The sequence below is a fragment of the Panulirus ornatus genome, chromosome 31, assembly GCF_036320965.1.
Source record: "Panulirus ornatus isolate Po-2019 chromosome 31, ASM3632096v1, whole genome shotgun sequence".
Taxonomy (NCBI): Eukaryota; Metazoa; Arthropoda; class Malacostraca; order Decapoda; family Palinuridae; genus Panulirus; species Panulirus ornatus.
Window position 1 is genome coordinate 5,415,687 of NC_092254.1, and position 17,922 is coordinate 5,433,608.

Consider the following 17,922-nt stretch of genomic DNA (forward strand, 5'->3'; position numbering starts at 1 on the left):
GCCGCCGCCCCGCGCACCCTCACACACACTGTCTACACTGCCACACTACACTACTCTTGTTACACTCGCTACTGCATCATCTACACCCACCCACCTCCCTCAACACCAACACAAACGTCTTCACACCAACAAAATACTTCGTTTCCGGGACAGGATCATCTTGATCGCATACATGATTTCCCTTTGTGTAATAGCAATAAACGTTTGAGTCTAGTCATAAATGAGTTTAAATGTAAACTTGTAATGTATATATAGCTACCTGCAGCTTCAGATAATCAATCAACAAAATTCCAACCTACTTTACCAGTAATTTGATTCGCCTTATCCTGCTCCAAACATCTCCAATAAAGTTAAATCATCCTAATTACTTAATTAGTTGTATGCAAACCTGTCCTATCCTGTCATTTGTATCCAAACCTCATCTGTCTTGTCCTGTCCTCTGTGTCCAAACTTTATCTGTCCTGACGTGTTAGCTGTTTTCGAACCTTAGCTGTACAGTTAGCTGTCTTCTTACCTATACAATCAGTCTCTAACCCTTGCCTGAACTGTGAGCGATCTCCAATCCTTTGTTGTAAGTCAGTTGTGTCCAATCCTTAGCTGTGCTGTGAGCAGTGTCCAACCCTTTGCTGTACTGTCCGTTGTGCCTAATCCTTAGCTGTACTATCTACTGTATCTAAGCCTTCAATGCTAATGGTTCTTCGTCTGCCTTGTTCAATGTTCCATCTTGTCTTACCACGTCTCAATTTCGAACTCGTTCCTTTGTCTGCCACATGTTCCACTTTGCTTCTTCGTCTACCAAGTATTAAGTTCCAACCTGTTCTATTGTGTACCATGTCTTAAGTTCCAACTCGTTCCTTTGTCTACCATGTCTTAAGTTCCAAATTGTTCTTTCGTCTGCCATGGATCAAATTCCAAATTCTTACGTCTATCGTAAATTCATAAGCGCTCCTTTGTCTGTCCTAAGTTCCAAACTGTTCCTTTGTCTTCCATGTCTTAAGTTTCAGTTCCTTCCTTTGTCTGCCTTGTCCTAAGATCCATCTGGGTTTCTTCGTCAACCACATCTAAAGTTCTAACCTGTTCCTTCGTACGCCATGTCTTAAGTTCCAACTTAAGTTTCTTTGTCTGCCACGTCTAGAAACATCGGTTATTGTCTAATAGGATAACACATTTATTCCTTTTTCTATGAAGTCTTCTTCAGTGAAAGCTTTGTATTTCTTAAAATCTTATCATTCTGTCTGGCCAGTGGTGTATGCTGCAGCCTATCTTCCCGTTAAGTGATGTGGAATGTGAATGTGGCTTCCATGATGCAAGCGTTTACCTAGACAGAGTTACACATCCCAGGACAACTTTAAAGTTACCCTGCGTGAGGTACGACGCTGAGGTACATACTAGGGCGGTGTATGCAGACGCTGGGGGAGGTGGGAGAGCGCAGGTTCTCTCAACCTCTCGAGCAATGCCCATCATCCGTAAAGGATCGTCCCGTCGCGCTCAAGGGAGGTGTTGTCAATGTTCAGGGAGGGTTTAAAAAGTACCCGAGGATATTCAGTGTAGGTAGGAGCTACCGGGTGTGAACAGCACCAGGTGAGGCAAGAGGCTTGGCTAAGGGTGGCCAGCAATCGCTCCCACCGGAGAACGGACAACCTCTTGGGTTTGCCTCCATCACCCCCTGTGGACACTTTATCATATGAATATACCACATTAACATGACCCATAAGTGTTAAATCTCCTAGGCCTTCCCGTACACATCCCCTACTGCAAGATGACAGAGTGTAAGAATGTAAACTCTAGATTGATATGGGTAAAACTGAAAGTTGATGGAGAGAGATAACCTGTGGTTAAGGGGAAAGCTTGACACTCGACCGATCCCTTCAATCTTACAAAGGAAATCTATCTCCAAACTTTCCGCAACCTCTTCCTTACTGAGTGCCGAGATGAAGGTGGGAATACTCTACTACCTCGTCCTTTACATGTGGTATCTATGTCAAGAGAATATTCGAATTTCAATTTCAGTTCGTTACGGTACGCTCAAAGTTCTTTCCATTTAAAGCGATCGTACAACTTTGAAGTTTCTTCCGCTAACGTTCAATTTGGTCCTTCATCAAATGTTCACCAGGGAACGAATACTGGTGTACCGCCAATCTCACTTGGTCGTCGCTAAATTTCAGACATCGCGAATTATGCCTTTGGACCCAGCAATTTCCTCTCAGAGTGAAGGAACATCAAATATATCCTACACCACCAGAAGCAATAAATTAATTTGTACCAGTTTCATTTACTCCAAACTATAATGAACGGAACGGCAGAACCATCTCAAACAGCTACACATTAACGTAAAACTATCTTTCTTTGAAAGTACCATTGTAAAGAAAATTTCACTGTTTCACTAGGTTAAATCATTTTTAAAGCAGACAATAATTCACAGGGCTAAATCATTTTTAAAGCAGACAATAATTCACTAGGCTAAATCATTTTTAAAGCAGACAATAATATTCCATTGGGTTAAATCATTTTTAAAGCAGACCTAATCTTTCCTTGCGTTCAATCATTTTTTAAAGCAGACAAAAATTCCCCAGAGACCAAGTTGCCAGTGAACGATCTTGCCCTGGAAAGAGTCGTCTGGACCTGGGTGGCTACGACTACATACCGTAGCATGTAGTGAAGCCTGGGCTGGTGTAGCGTGTGTAATTATACCCGGGTCGTCCATGGTAGCGCCCTTGTCCAAGCCTGTGCTCTGGGGTGTACTGGGATGGCGGTGGAGTCATTGTCCCTCTGTACTTGTTGTCTCCATCTCTGTCGTGCACAGCTCTCTCTCTTTGCTCCTGTGTCTGTGTCTCTGTTATAGCCACTGTTCACGTGGATTAGTCTGTCTCTGCTGCCCCTATGGATAAGAGTCCTTGTTCCTGTAAAGTTTCGTGTCTAAGTCTTTGTTCCTGTACTGCTGCGTGTCCAAGTCTTTGTTACTGTAAAGCCGAGTGTCCAGGTCTTTGTTCCTGTATTGATGCGAGTCTTTGTTACTGTATAACCGAGTGTCCAAGTCTTTGTTTCTGTATAGCTGCGTGTCTGAGTCTTTGTTCCTATGCAGCTGCGTGTCCCAGTCTTTGTTCATGTACGGCTGAGTGTCCAGGTCTTTGTTCCTGTATTGCTGCGTGTCTAAGTATTTGTTTCTGTATTGCTGTGTGTCTAAGTATTTGTTTCTGTATTGCTGCGTATTCCATTCTTTGTTCCTGTCTTGCAGTACGTACAAGTTTTTGTTTCCATATTGCTGTGTAAAAGTCTTTTTCCTGTATTACTGTGTACAAGTCTTTGTTCCTGTACTGCTTGGTATACAAATCTTCGATCCTAAACATCTGTGTACATGTCTTCGTTCTTGTACAGTTGTGCATCAAGCTACTGTTCCTGTACAAGAGTGAGCTCAAGTTTCTGTTGACGTGCTCCTGTATGTGCAAGTCTTTGTTGCACGAAGTATAATCGTTGCTCTCATACCATTACCTGGGTTAAGATTTCCCTTCGTTCAGTCTCAGTTTTCACACTTCGTGACCTTCACGTTTTGTCATTCTTCGAGACATGTATAACACATTGAGCACGACGGTACGACCCTTGGGTTATGATGCCGTGACCTTTAAGGGTCAAGTTAAAGGCCAGTCCATCATATCTAAGAGTCAAACTGTCGGACTTGAGGTATCAAACTCCTTTCCATCCCTGTGCTGAGTGTACAAGTCTCCATTCTCACCGTTTTTCCAAACTTATCAGTCATGACCATTCCCAAATTACTGAGGACGTGTATAGTCCATCATTTCTAGTACCGATCTTCCCCTGTCTTTCTCTATATAATATTCTTGTATGACTGATTCTGATTCTGTAGCATGTCCATATTTTGGTCATGCTGTACCTAAGCGTTTATCCACTTATTAATTCCTCTTGTGCCCATGCGTTATTTCCTGACCTATTTCCTGCACTTCATTTTCTACTCCCTGAGGCAAACTACGTGTCATTAACTTCCAGTTTGTCTTCAAAATTCCTGTTTACCTTTCGCAGACTCGTGCTGGGATTTTAGAGGCACTAAAATATTACCATTCATATTCAGGAGTGGCATCCTGTCAGGCTGTGTAATAACAGGTTCCTGGGACAGGCAGATAACAGAAGACGAGATGATGTGTGACGAGTTTATGTGCTACAAGTTAATGATAGTGTTCTGACTCCTTAATCTCCACAGAGAAGCAAGACTGGTGGTAGCATAACTCTAGCACCCGAACATCTCTTGACCCCACGTCCCTCCCCACTCTACCATCCACACACGAGTATCCTACAGCGTTACGTAAACCTTTAAAACTACAAAAACAAACCACAGAAGGTAAAATGCTACCCTTCAGCTCTTGATCAATATGTTACCATCCTAGAGCGCACGACCAGTAGATATAATGGCCTGGCCTTTGACCTGAGCCTAAAAGGATGAAGTCAAAGACCAGGCCATCATAGTTAGGGGTAGTATCGTCGTGTTCACGGGGTTAAGTAACGGAGTAATCCCCTGACAACAAGCGAACATGCATGTAGGTAGGCAAGTGGGCCACAAGGAGCTAAAAATACCAAGAAAGTGGGTGTGTGAGCGGGCCCGCCATGCTACCTCCTTCTGCCACACTGACAACACCAGCAGCAAGGCCGGCCCGACCCACCTCCCTCTCTCTCTCTTCCTCTCAGACGTGGGAGTCGGCATCGTCCTTAACCTGTCATCACAGTCCCACCTTAAGAGAACAGTTAAGGAGACCAAGTGCGCGCTAGCAAATACCGACACTGCATTCAATTATAGGTTTAAGGAAAATTTCGATAACCTGTTCACACATACTACTTACAGCCAAAACAAGAATAGGCTTCAAAAGTTTGGTCGCTACACCTACTGAAGAACAAGGAGGTAGAGGAGAAGGTCCAGAGGGTAACAAAGGTGGTTCCAGAATACAGGGAAATGAGTTACTGGAAAAGACTTCAGTTTGCCCACCGTGGAAGTATAGAGTGAGGAATGATCTGGTCACAACCTTTAAATTCTTAGACAGACTAATGGCGCAAACAATGAACAGTTCTTCGAAAGATGTAGGAATATTTGCTTAATATCATGTTGTGTCTTTCTGTTGTTCTATATCTCTGTCCACTACATTGTCATTGATAAAAACTGTGATCAGGTCGCCTCTTTCTTTTTTACTTCAAGTGGACAAAGCCTCTAGTCTATCCCTGCAACTAGGGAAGGTGTGGGCTGGATTCATGTTAAAAGTGACTGAAGACTTTTGTCTGCCTTTTCCCCGTTAGCAAGACATCGCCAGGAACAGCCAAAGAGCCTCATTCGCTCACACCGCGTACAAACTACTAGGTACAGGAGTGAGTACCTAAAATGAGATTCAGCCATAATGGCAGGGCTATCATGAGAGAGAGAGAGAGAGAGAGAGAGAGAGAGAGAGAGAGAGAGAGAGAGAGAGAGAGAGAGAGAGAGAGAGAGAGAGAGAGAGAGAGTTCACATGGCGACGAACACCATCTAGCTGAGACGGCACGGGCAGCTCAGGCCTTGATCAAGGTTATCCCATTAACGTTATATGTTTATACCCCAGCCTGAGTCAGGTATCCATTTTATCGACCAACCCCTAGAGATGGATGAACAGCTGGGTTAACTGTGGACCGACTGCCCCAACCAGGATTCAAACCTATGCCCTCGACCGCACTAGGAATGTCTTCCTATTTCTCGTGGAAGGTGGTTCTTGAACTCGACCAAAACAAAAAGAAAACCTTGAAAACTGGCCGCAGTTTGAAAGGAATTAGCATCGTGTTTCAACTGCAATAATATCAATGTAATGAAGGAAACAGGTATAAATAAAACTACGTTAACGTTCCTGGTGAGAAATGTTAGATTTGCTCGTGATGGACTTTTCCCTCACTCCATCAGAGCCAAGAAAATGTCCGCAACTCGGTCACTTGACTAATGTTTCAAGGGAGATGAAAAGCCAATCCTTGATCAGCAGATGCGGCAATAAATGTTGCAGGTAAAGGCCCTCCCTCCACCTGGGAAGATGCAGACACTGATATCAATGCAGTCTATGCGCGGTACCTGGGAACGAACATGGCGGGGGTCCACCACACACAAACCCTGTAGTGAGGCAAGACCAGGCCAGGAACCCCGGCCCGAACCACAGACACACATATGGTTGGGGATAACCTCTCCCTCCTTCCAATGCAGGACCACCAACTCTTCGCAACGATCCATCTTCTACCCTTCCAACGAACTGCAAGTGTAGCTATTCCTTCCTTTATGGCCCGATTTTCCTGATATTTGGAGAAGTTATGACACTAAAACGCTTCCTATCCCTTTTGCGACGTGGCCTCTGAACTTAGGGGGTGACGTGGTGTGACGCCGCACATAATTCTTAAGACGTCAATACTAGGTTTTAAAATCCTTAAACTCAAGGCGTATCTAATGTGTTGATAACTAGAACATTTTTTTCAATTTCAGTGATCAAACGATCACAGAAATTTAGGTCGACTGTGAATAAAAGGTTTCAACCAGTCATCATTAACTGTCGGATCACCCCATAAGACATTTTACATAAATGAAATGGTCCCTTACACGAAACTGCACAGGCAAGACGGATGGTATATGCTGCACTCACTCCTGCAACGGCATTTATATAATAATAATAATAATGATAACAATAATAATAATAATAACAATAATAACAAAATAATAATAATGATAATAACAAAAGCTTATTCTAACATTAGCACAACAACTTCATGTCTTCCTCATGATTCTTAGTAAGGATATAAGGAATTTCATCAAAGGGGCAATTTTTCTGACGGGCCCATTTATGTGCGTGGATATAAATGAAAACTATAATACAATTCACCATGCTACACCAAAGAGGGCCTAGTTTCTATGGGCTTTTTGCTTTGAGTATTGGGAAAGAAGGAAGGTCGTACTGGGGGAACTGCCCCACTACTTAGTATGTTAAAAGATGGCCTGGATTAGCTCCATACTGGAGGGGAAAAAATTCAGCGGCAAGCTGTCCCACCTCATCCACTTCCAGTACCAATATCAACGTTGCGGCGTGTTTGACAGTAACTGTAGATTATTCCAACATCAAACATTTGTGATGTGTAAAAATCTCAGAAAGTCTCCTAGACGACTTCAGCGTCCTCAATTCGAATATATATATATATATCACCAGGCACGAGCGCATGTCATGATTTTCTGGCGGAGCAGAAGTAACCAAAGCCAGTGTGCAAAAGTAGAGGTTCCCACTCATTTTCTTCTCTCACTATTCACCCATTACTTACAGTACGTTACTAACCTGCCAGCGTTCCCCGTAGCCTCCCTCTCTGCCTTCCCGGTTGGCTGTTCCTTCTCACCATCACCCCACATTTCCCTGGCCGCACTCTTCCCCTTTTCTGTCGCCCCTTCCTCTCTTTCACAGAGACAGTTCATATCCGCTTTATCCCCCTACTTGCGCCCCTGGCGACCGGTTGAGGCAGCCCCAGCCAGCCCAGCCCATTACGCCACTCCCGCCAGGATGTTTCCCAGCCCCGGAGCCCAAAGCGTCGCCACCCCGTGAGAACCCCAGGCGCTTTTTGTGATAGGATTGACTTACTTTTCCCACTGCACTTGTCAAAATGGGGAATATCCGCCGGGGGCCCCTGGAGCGACATTGTCATTATGGAATGTTGGTGGGGGTAACCGCCGCCACGCACTCCCTCTCCCGTCATCCTTGCCGCCGCACTCCATCTCTCGTCCCTAACAATAAACAGACTTCTTTCATAAGCCTGCTAAACAACTGCCTTGTGCGAAAGAGCCACCAGGTCAACCATTAACCTATTTTTTAAAGGTAGTTGAAACGGCACGAGCAATTAAATGACCTAATCAAAGTCTCTCGTTTACGCTACGGTATGTATATATATATATATATATATACCGTAGCCAAAGACAGGCACCCATTTTACTGGTCAAACCCAAGGGAAGGATGAACAGCTGGGTTGACTGTAGACAACTGCAGAGCCCAGAATTCGAGCTTACATATGCGGGCTCGATCCGCGCGGCCCCTGAATGCGTCAAGGTCAGCAATGCTCACCGTTAGAACCAGAATCGGTTTAAATGTTGACATCAACTAACAATTCACTTATCGGTGATGAATAATAACGAGAACATTCGACAGACGAGGAATCAAATAAAATTACACTCACACCCAACGGTAAAAGATTGAAGCGTAATAGCCTAACACTTAACGTGTTTAAATGCTACTTCTAAATGCAGTAATGCAAAGATGACAATCAATCGTATTACTCACCCATTAGGCGTATTATCACTATTACTATCCATTTTCGTCAAATGTAAAACGAATGTGCTCTACATAAAAGTAACGATGCAAATGGAAAACCTGAGCTTCACCACCACCACAGCACTGCTGCCGAAAATACCGATAGCAAAATTTAAAAATTTCACTAATTTCGATCGTGCATATATTCTCTCTGCGCGAAAACATGAATTTAGTTGCAGTAACAACTGCTACCTATACGTTCCCTGTACATCCTACACAACAACAGCAAGCCTCCCCACACCCCTCAACTCACTTGCTATCTCCTACTTATCTTCTTTCCCTATGCCCATTAATCACCTGATGTTTGTCCTCTACGAAAATTTTTGGACATGAAGAATGGGGTAAACCAATTGTGCTATTCTGCAAATCTCTCTCTAAAAAAAAAAGGGTGAATCTGCACCACAGACCGCTACAGTGATAAAATCTTCCATAGAAGACAAGATATATAAATAATATATAAATCATGTAAGTTTGCTGGTTAAATAGTTACCTTTACTTTTGGGCCCAAAATTTGACTACAGTCTAAAAAGGTTTCAAGACAGTTGTATCCAGCATTACAATTTTACTCCAAGATCACAGAAAATTTTCATTTCAGATATAGTGTTCCACAACTGCTGTGCGTCATTAACTGTATGTGTAGCCACCCCCCTATGAGGGAAAATTCCAGGGGCAACAGGGATTCTATGAAAAATATGGGCTTTGCAGAACTAAATGTGCCTTTGTATGTCAAAATATTAGCACCTGAAAGTATTCCAAATTCCAAGCTTCTTAGCCCATATCCAACCTCTGAGATAGTTATAAATACAAGTCTCAAGCCATCTAGATGTCTGGCGTGTAATCAACCCAGTCAAAGAAAAAGAATTGCCTTTACTTTCTTAGTTGTAAACAGTTCATTTCTGGGTCACATTCTGATGGTTAAAACTACAAAATCCGTTTCTTTTATAGCAAAATATTTAATTTGAAATACAATGAAATGGGGTATCTGTAAAATGATTAAGGAATACTAGTTAGTATCTTTATCAAATAATTAAATTCTTAAGCCATATATATATATATATATATATATATATATATATATATATATATATATATATATATATGTGTGTGTGTGTGTGTGTGTGTGTGTGTGTGTGTGTTAACAATCTGCAGTGCCACATGCAATAAATATCAGTGTCTAATAAACATATTATCTGATTTGGAAAGACAAATGTAAGGTATCCACAGGAACAAAAATTTCATTAGCATCATAGCTGATATGGCTAATTTCTATTACTTAATCATAATGTAACATAATAATTACAGCATGTGGCAAGTCAAATTCTGCTGATGTGCAAATTTCCTTAGAATAAGAAAGTCAAATTCTGCTGATGTACAAATTTCCTTAGGATATCTTTTCCATTTTATTTTGCATGTAACAGGAAATCTCTCTCTAACATGGCTTTTTTTTAAATGCTTCTGACCACACTAAGCAGCCTGAAAAACTTTACCATTCCACAAGACTCTGGCAGTATCAGAAGCTAAAGAGTGGGTCTCAACCACTTACTGTAACTAGCATTTCACAATAGCAGACATCAGGAAAGTTACACTGAAGTTGACCATACTGCCAAAAGTGCTGAAAATATCATATGCATGCAAAACCAGAGTTACACAATATACATCTGAACAAATAAGGGTAAACCAATACAGTGCACAATAAATGTGTAGGTATATTTTTTTCATACATATCTGCCATTTCCCGTTAAGAACAGAGAACTGAGCCTTAGAGGGAATATCCTCACTTGGCCCCCTTCTTTGTTCCTTCTTTTGGAAAACTAAAAAAAAAGGTGGGAAATGAAAATCTTACTCCTGCCTCACACTTCAGTAACCTCAACTCACACATTTCCTGCCCCTAAATATCATAACACAGACAAACACACACACACACACACTCAAATTACCAAAAAAACTCTTGTTTATCTGTCCCATCTCTTACTTTCACTGTTATTTATTCAATTCCCTCCCTTGACTTGTCATAGTTTTACTCTTTCTTTTCAATGTTATTTATTCAATTCCCTCCCTTGACTGTTGTCATAGTTTTACTCTTTCTTTTCATTCTACTCAACGTTGGCCATTTCTCTCCCTGATACAGAGGTCCTACAGGAAAAGAAATAGAGTAAACATACATCAGAGGTAGGGAATGAAAAAAAAATATAAGGAACATACTGAAAAGAGTACTTTCAAGCCAAATAATGAGAGAGGCACCTAATGGTAAAAATGTTCGATGTATATATATATATGAAGTAAACTCAAATATAGCTATGTTGTATGATAATCAGTAAAACAGATTAAATCAAACAAGACAGAGAATACAGAAACATATCACAAGTAAGATAAGTGGAAGGAACACATGAAATACCATGAACAACTATGAGAACTAAAGCTTTACAGCCTTACATGTTGAAGAGAGATATATGGTAATATAAACCTGGCAACAAACAGAGGGAGTAAAGAGCAATATTCTGAACCTTAAACATCCAGACAAGGATGATACAGAATCATTAAGTCAAGAGTAGTTCCTTAAAAAAATTACAAATGCACAGGACAAAAGATACATGAATGCTGAGCATGGAAATTACAACAAATACTTAAAGCGATACTGAGTGATCTAAGAAATCTAAATGGATTGACTACAGAAACATTCAAAAGAAACTTATACTTAAGGCTGAAGGTATGACCTTACGAACCTAGGAGAAATAACTATAACATAGAAGTAGCTCCTGAAAAAGAAAAAGAAAAAATAGCGATAAATAAAAAAGCAAGCAACAAGTGAAAAGACAAGGTGAGGCTGTGAAGAGAATGTCGTTCTTCAACATAAAAGTGAAGTAGTGATTGCAATGGGCTCGCTCTGCCTCTATTGCAAAAACTGCAGGCACTCATCTAATAAATCAAGTCTCTACTTGGCCTCTAAACTGATTTCCAAATACTTCATTCTCTGGCAACCTTAGCAATGTCTGCTGCCAGTCAGGCCAATATTACCATATGCTTTCAGATGTCCACTATGGTGGACTTCAGTTGAAAACAGTTACCAAACATATTTCTCTACTCAATTTCTTTTTCACTCCTTTATTCTTTATCGTTTTTCCTCTTCTACTAAGCCAATTCTCTCCCTCTCTAGTGTGTTCAGTCTTTCCATTTTCATTCTCTCTTCCTTCACTCTCTCATTTGAGAAACAAACAATCTCTCCATCTCATACAAAACACTTGAAAACACATATCTTAAATAATTTGTTCTTCATAACTCTTGTCTTTTCCTTAAGGAAATTTATGAGATAGCCCTGCTTTTTACTAAAATCTTGTTGTAAGTGCTAACTATTCCACAATATCTTTCCTTTAGGGCTGAGCTTACTGGGCAGGAGGTGAGGGGAGGAATTAAGAGGGGGAAAGTGGCATTACCACCACATCTAAAACATCTTCCAGTATAGATCACTAAAGGAAAGGACACATTAACTATGGGGTAAAATTTTCATCATACCTAGATTCCTTAAAACGGTTTCAATTTTTTCTGCATGCTGAAATACAAAGGAATTGGTGTAAGATCTAACTGAAGCCTTACTTGATGGCAAGGCAAGTAGTTCCTAATTTAAAATGTTGAACAGAGAAAAAAAAATGAGCATTGGTATAACAAAGGTACTTACCTGATGTAAACAATTTGTCCATTGTTAACCACCCTTCTCCAACCGAAAGGTACAACAAGTGGCAGAAAGCTTTTGCTGTCTGCAGCTGTGTGCACAGAGGGGGAGCCTGCAGACATACTCCCACACATGGGGTTGACGATTCCCACAGGGCCCCCTGAGCACCCCATCATGTTAGCAGGATTCATGTTGGTACCTGCCATCTTGGCTCCTACAGGCACCATGGTCATATTGCCCTGCATACTACTATTCATCATAACTGCTTGTTGCTGATGATCAGGTACCATAGCTCCAGTCATCATGTGCTGCTGCTGCTGTTGTGGATGATGACTTTGAACCCCCACCATGTTGCTACAGTGGCCACTGTTTTGCCCTCCCATCACTAGGTTACCTTGACCCATTACACCTTGCCCATGACCTGAGTGATACTGGCCACCCATCACATTCAGGTTTCCACCTTGCTGCTGTGGAACATTCATAGGTTGCCCTTGCATCATATTCATGTTCTGACATTGCATAGTGTTCATTCCAGGCTGTCCAGCTACCATGTTCATACCTTGCCCTTGCATCATGTTGACATTATGAGCACAAGTGTTTTGGCCTTGCATGACTTGTCCATGCATTGCATTGGTCCCCTGTCCCTGAACCATCCCCCCTGCCTGCATCATGCATGGTCTTTGCATATTGTTTATACACATTCCAGGTCCCTGTTGCATTACGTTCATATTCTGGCCCTGCACATATTGGTATTGCTGTTGCATTATTTGTAACTGTCCCCCTTGCATCTGCACATGTTGCACTGTATTAACTTGGTGGAAGGCCTGTACAATGTTTTGATTGTTGTACACACCTGTTTGATTCATCCCATTCGGATTATTGTTGCCAGATGACTGACAGGCCATGTAGCCTGGATAACAATTGTAATTGTTTGGATTCACTGTCTGCATATGGTTGTTCATATACTGCGGATTGTTCATCAAATTGACTTGGTACTGTTGATTATTACTAAACTGATTATTTGTTTGTTGTTGTTGGTGATGCTGCTGTTGACTATGTTCTGTTTGACTATCTGAGCTTAAACTACTACAACTAGACTCAGCAGTTTCAGATCTCACCGAGTCACACCTGGAGCTAGTTCTTGGTCGAGCTACTACCATATTATTATTCATCACTGAAGTGCTGTTACAGCTGTTATTGGTCACTATCTGATTATTCATCATCTGAGTGTTACTAATAACTGCAGGACTATTGCTTGCATTTGAATTATTCACTTGCATCATTACACCATTTTGCACATAACCATTCATGGAGCCCATCACATTAACTTGATTTTGTAGATGCTGCTGCTGGGGCTGTTGCTGCTGTTGGTGCTGCTGCTGCTGCGGTTGCTGCTGTTGCTGTGGTTGCTGCTGTTGCTGTGGCTGCTGCTGCTGCTGTATTTGTTGTTGTTGTTGTTGTTGTTGTTGTTGTTGTTGTTGTTGTTGTTGCTGCTGCTGTTGTTGTTGCTGCTGCTGCTGTTGATTTACTGCTCTTGAATGCTGCTGCATTTGTTGTGACTGTTCCGAGGCATGTACAGTGACAGTGGTGACATAGTTACCACCAGGCAAGTACTGCAGCTGTTGTGGTGCCTGGCTTGTTGGGAAGCAGTTATTGGCTCCATCTAACCCATTCATTTTATTCATAAGGAACTGTTGTTGCTGTTGAAGGCTGTCATTCATCTGCATATTGTAGCTAGGTTGCTGTTGTTGTTGGTGCAACGGGTTAGCAACCCTAAAGCCATTAACCATGTGGGGGTTGGTGGGCTTGACCGGATGAGGTGTGATCATGGGACGGTGAGGTCCCTGTGCCCCTCCCGGCCCAGCCTGGCCACCCCCCTCACCTGCCACATATACCACCACATTGTGTGGTGGCTGCAGCTTACCACCACCACCACTCTCTGCTGGTGCCTGGGACATGCTGCACTGGCCCCATCTGCACCATCACGTGTCTGAAAATAGGAAAAAAATATCTCACTTTTCTTACTACATAAAGATTTTCAAAGAATGTCTGTTCTTAGCACTACCTCACAAATACATGTAGGAAATGGCAAACATGAAAAGAATTGGGCACATTCACTCACTCCCCCACACTCATTTTCACATAAAACACACACACATGGATAATATTTGCCATAATTTTCACCACCTCACCCAAACACCCAAGCATGCACATATAAAATGCAGTGATTATCATTGTGACCCATGTGTTCCAGAGGGGGCAGCCAACTAAGCAGTTCATCTTCCCCTTTAGACATGGGTAATAAAAGAGAAATTAACTGATAAAAGCTAGAATGTACATATTCTTTTGCATTACACACACCAACACGCAAGAGTAAAACTATCTCCAAGTTAGAAAAGTAAGATGGGGAAGATGTCTTCAAAAATATAAAGAAAACAGATTGACATAATCCAGCTGTAAAAAATACCTAACCAATAAAGTCAATGGACCTGACGAAATCTCCCCATTTGTGCTGAGGGAATGTGTAGAGCCATTTGCTAGGCCTCTCAAAATAACATTCATTATAAAACTAACAAAGGAGTAGTTTCAAAATTGTGGAAAAGCATAAATGTCATGTCTATATCTAGGAAAGGATGCTGGAAAACTGTGCTGAACTATGAGACTATTCTACAGATGGGTGTGATTTATAAAACAACAAAGATAATCAGAAAGCAAATCAACGACAATCTACATAGGAGAGAGTTTTGAACTGGCAGACTACACAATTTCAAGAGACAGAGAAAAAAGTCATGCATCATGAACCTTTCGGAATCCTATGACAAGATAAACTCGGTCTTAGACCACTGGGATGAATGGGTAGACTGTGTTCCAAGACTGCGAGAAAGCCTTTAATGCTTTTTGAATATGAGCTGACTAAGAAGCTTAAGCTACAGGCTGGAATAAGTGGAAAATCCTTCTCTCACTACAGAATCACTCAAGTGTAAGGTAACAATGGATGCAAGTATGAGGCAATTCTTACAACAGGCTGAGGTTACAAGTAGAGTACCACAGGGCTCAGTCTTGGGTTTACTGCAATTCTTAGTATGTGTGAATAACTTGCCTGAAGGACTTAAGTCAAACGTTTGCAGATGATGCAGAGGCCATGTAAAAAAAAAGGTATGAATACAACTGCAACAGCTTACAAGGGGACATGGACAAACTCCAAAGTTGGTCAGATGAATGGGAAATGAGATTCAATCCCAGTACGTGCAAGGTAATGAAGATGGGACTCAATGAAATAAGGTCCCAGAGAAAATAATATTTAGTGGGAAATAAGCTGCAGGAATTAACAAGATTTAGGGTTCGACAATTCTCATAATCCGTCACCACAGCTACACATGACGAACACTGAAAGAAATATGCTGCCTACCAGCAAATTTCACCCTTGTATTTAATATAAAGATAAGGAAATGCTTTGTAACTTACTCAAATAATACATCAAAACAAAGCTGGAGTACGTCTCTCAAGTCTGGTCACTGCACTTAAAGCAAAAAGATATGACATAAATTCTGGAGAAGAACAACCAAGATACAACATGAACAGAGAAAGCTGAGCTACATCGACAGATTGAGGGCTATACAATCGGCCAACTTGGAAGAGAAAAGAGAAAAGGGCAACTTGTTAACAGCCTTTTGATGTCATAAATCAAATGGATAACTGATGGCTGTAAACAATTCATCAGGAGGTGCAGTGCCACAGTTATCAGAAACTAGGATCTGAAGATGTGGAGGCCCGTCAAGAAGCACATAAAGAAATACTGGTTTAGTGTAAGGGTAGTGGATGGTTGTAATGATCTAAGCAAGGAGATGATGAGTAACAAAGCCACCTTAACATTCACAGCACTCAATTCTATGCAAAAGCACTAGACCTATATACCTAAACCACTCCATAGCTACCCTCAAGCAGATATACTCCTGCCTTTGATTTCAGCAACATCTAATTATAGCCATCCATCCATAAAAAATATAACATAGCTACCCTCAAGCAGATATACTCCTGCCTTTGATTTCAGCAACATCTAATTATAGCCATCCATCCATAAAAAATATAACAATGGCAAAATACATGCACAATGAAATGATCCAAGAAGCACTAAACAACCACCTTACCAACTTGGTCTTTAATTTCAACCCACTAGACATCCTCCTATCCAAAGCCACACTCCCTAGACAAACATGAGTCAAACTTTCTTGTCTTAACCTTTGGACACTATCCATTCCTAATATATTTCTAACACCAGTTCAACATATCCCAAGATTCTTCATGTCTACGCTAAAATTTGTAGGCATAACTAACCTATAAGCAGAAAAAAAAGCTTACTACAACATATGCTCCTTTGGGGAATAGAAAGTGGTTTTCAGTACATTTATCACAGTAATGTAATAAGTTTTTGTGCTGTTCAGTTTCTTTACACTTTTTCATTAGTTTTATAAATATGAAAATGATTAAACTAGTCTACATGTTTTATCTGTGAACCATAGGCCTCATAAGTTCCCACATCTATAATATCAAAGGTAACCAACTTTAAGGAAAATTTGGGATATAATTAAATTTTTTCATCATATATATATATATATATATATATGCATGTGTGGGAGTGTATGTATATACATGTGTATGTGAGTGGGTTGGGCCATTCTTTTGTCTGTTTCCTTGCACTACCTCACTAACGTGGGAGACAGCAACAAAGTATAACAAATAATGAATGAATATATAGATCATCTCTGGGGATAGGGGAGAAAGAATACTTCCCAGGTATTCCCTGCATGTCATAGAAGGCAACTAAAGGGGGAGGAGGCTGAAATCACCTCTCCTTGCATTTAAATATCTAAAAAGGGAAATACATAAATATGCTCGCTATTTCCCGTGCGAGCAAGGTAGCGTCAAAAACAGGTGACAGCCTTGGGATGTGTGTGTGTGTGTATACAAGCTGTATCAAAAGGAATACAGCCTCATCAAAGAACTCTCCAAAAAAGTTCACATTCCCTGCTCCTGAAAGTAGCACATCCTTTAAAAAGGTATCTTAGGTGACACCAGGGCTTTATCAGGATATGGTCCTAGTTATCTAATCAAACGAATAAAAAAAATGCTGGTATATGCACATGTGTAGTACACAACCATTTAAAAACCTCTGAAATATTTTTCAGTGATCTTATGAAAGGCCTGGATCCACTTATGTTTCACTGATGCTACTTTGTGTTCTTTCCTTACAATTTCCAGTTTCAATCCACTTTCTTTTTCATTCATATTGGCAACACTAGATATTAATGTCTTACATCTGACATTACATTATCAACATCTTTTTACATTTCTAAAAACAAAAGCAAAAAACTAAAATATTTGATTCAGTTTCTTCATGCATAATCAGCTAGTTCACGTTCTCAATCTCCAATATCATCAATCTACTATTAATCAAATATACAAGAAATTACAAAATTTTCCTAACTTAATGAGTCTGGCAACAACTGATAACAAATAAAACATGAAATTAGAATTTTTCATTGACTTACATCCAATACTTTCCTTCTTTTGCATCAATGGCCTTTTCTTCTTGACAGGGCCAAATGTACGGTAACCATTCATTCACTCTTGTATTTCAAACGTAACCAAATAACTACAACTTTTTTAAATATCTAAAATTCTCTGGAAGTACACCAAAAATCATACCATACATTGCTTCCAAACACAACAACCAAGGTTTGATTATTTTCACTTTATGTCAACAGATTGAACAACAGTAAAAACAGTTCTAAATACAGTGCTTTTATCATGAGAATGAAAACTGGTGAAGTTCCAGTTCAGTGGCAACAAGCAATAATTTTAGATCTGGATAAAACATATCAATGAACTCCTTATATTCATTTGCAACAT

At 40.7% G+C, this 17,922-nt stretch overlaps 1 protein-coding gene across 2 annotated transcripts in view; it reads right to left on the minus strand.

Annotated features, from left to right (window-relative positions):
• The window catches only part of LOC139758756 (uncharacterized), a 201,136-nt gene that overhangs the window by 181,246 nt on the left and 1,968 nt on the right, over window positions 1-17,922 (minus strand). For both annotated transcript variants that reach the window (XR_011714913.1, XM_071680513.1), the window contains one exon: window positions 12,019-14,002. Coding sequence is in view for 1 of the 2 variants with exons in the window: in XM_071680513.1 (XP_071536614.1) it covers window positions 12,019-13,970 (1,952 nt within the window). In the remaining variant the exon portion in view is untranslated. The remainder of the gene's footprint in view (window positions 1-12,018; window positions 14,003-17,922) is intronic.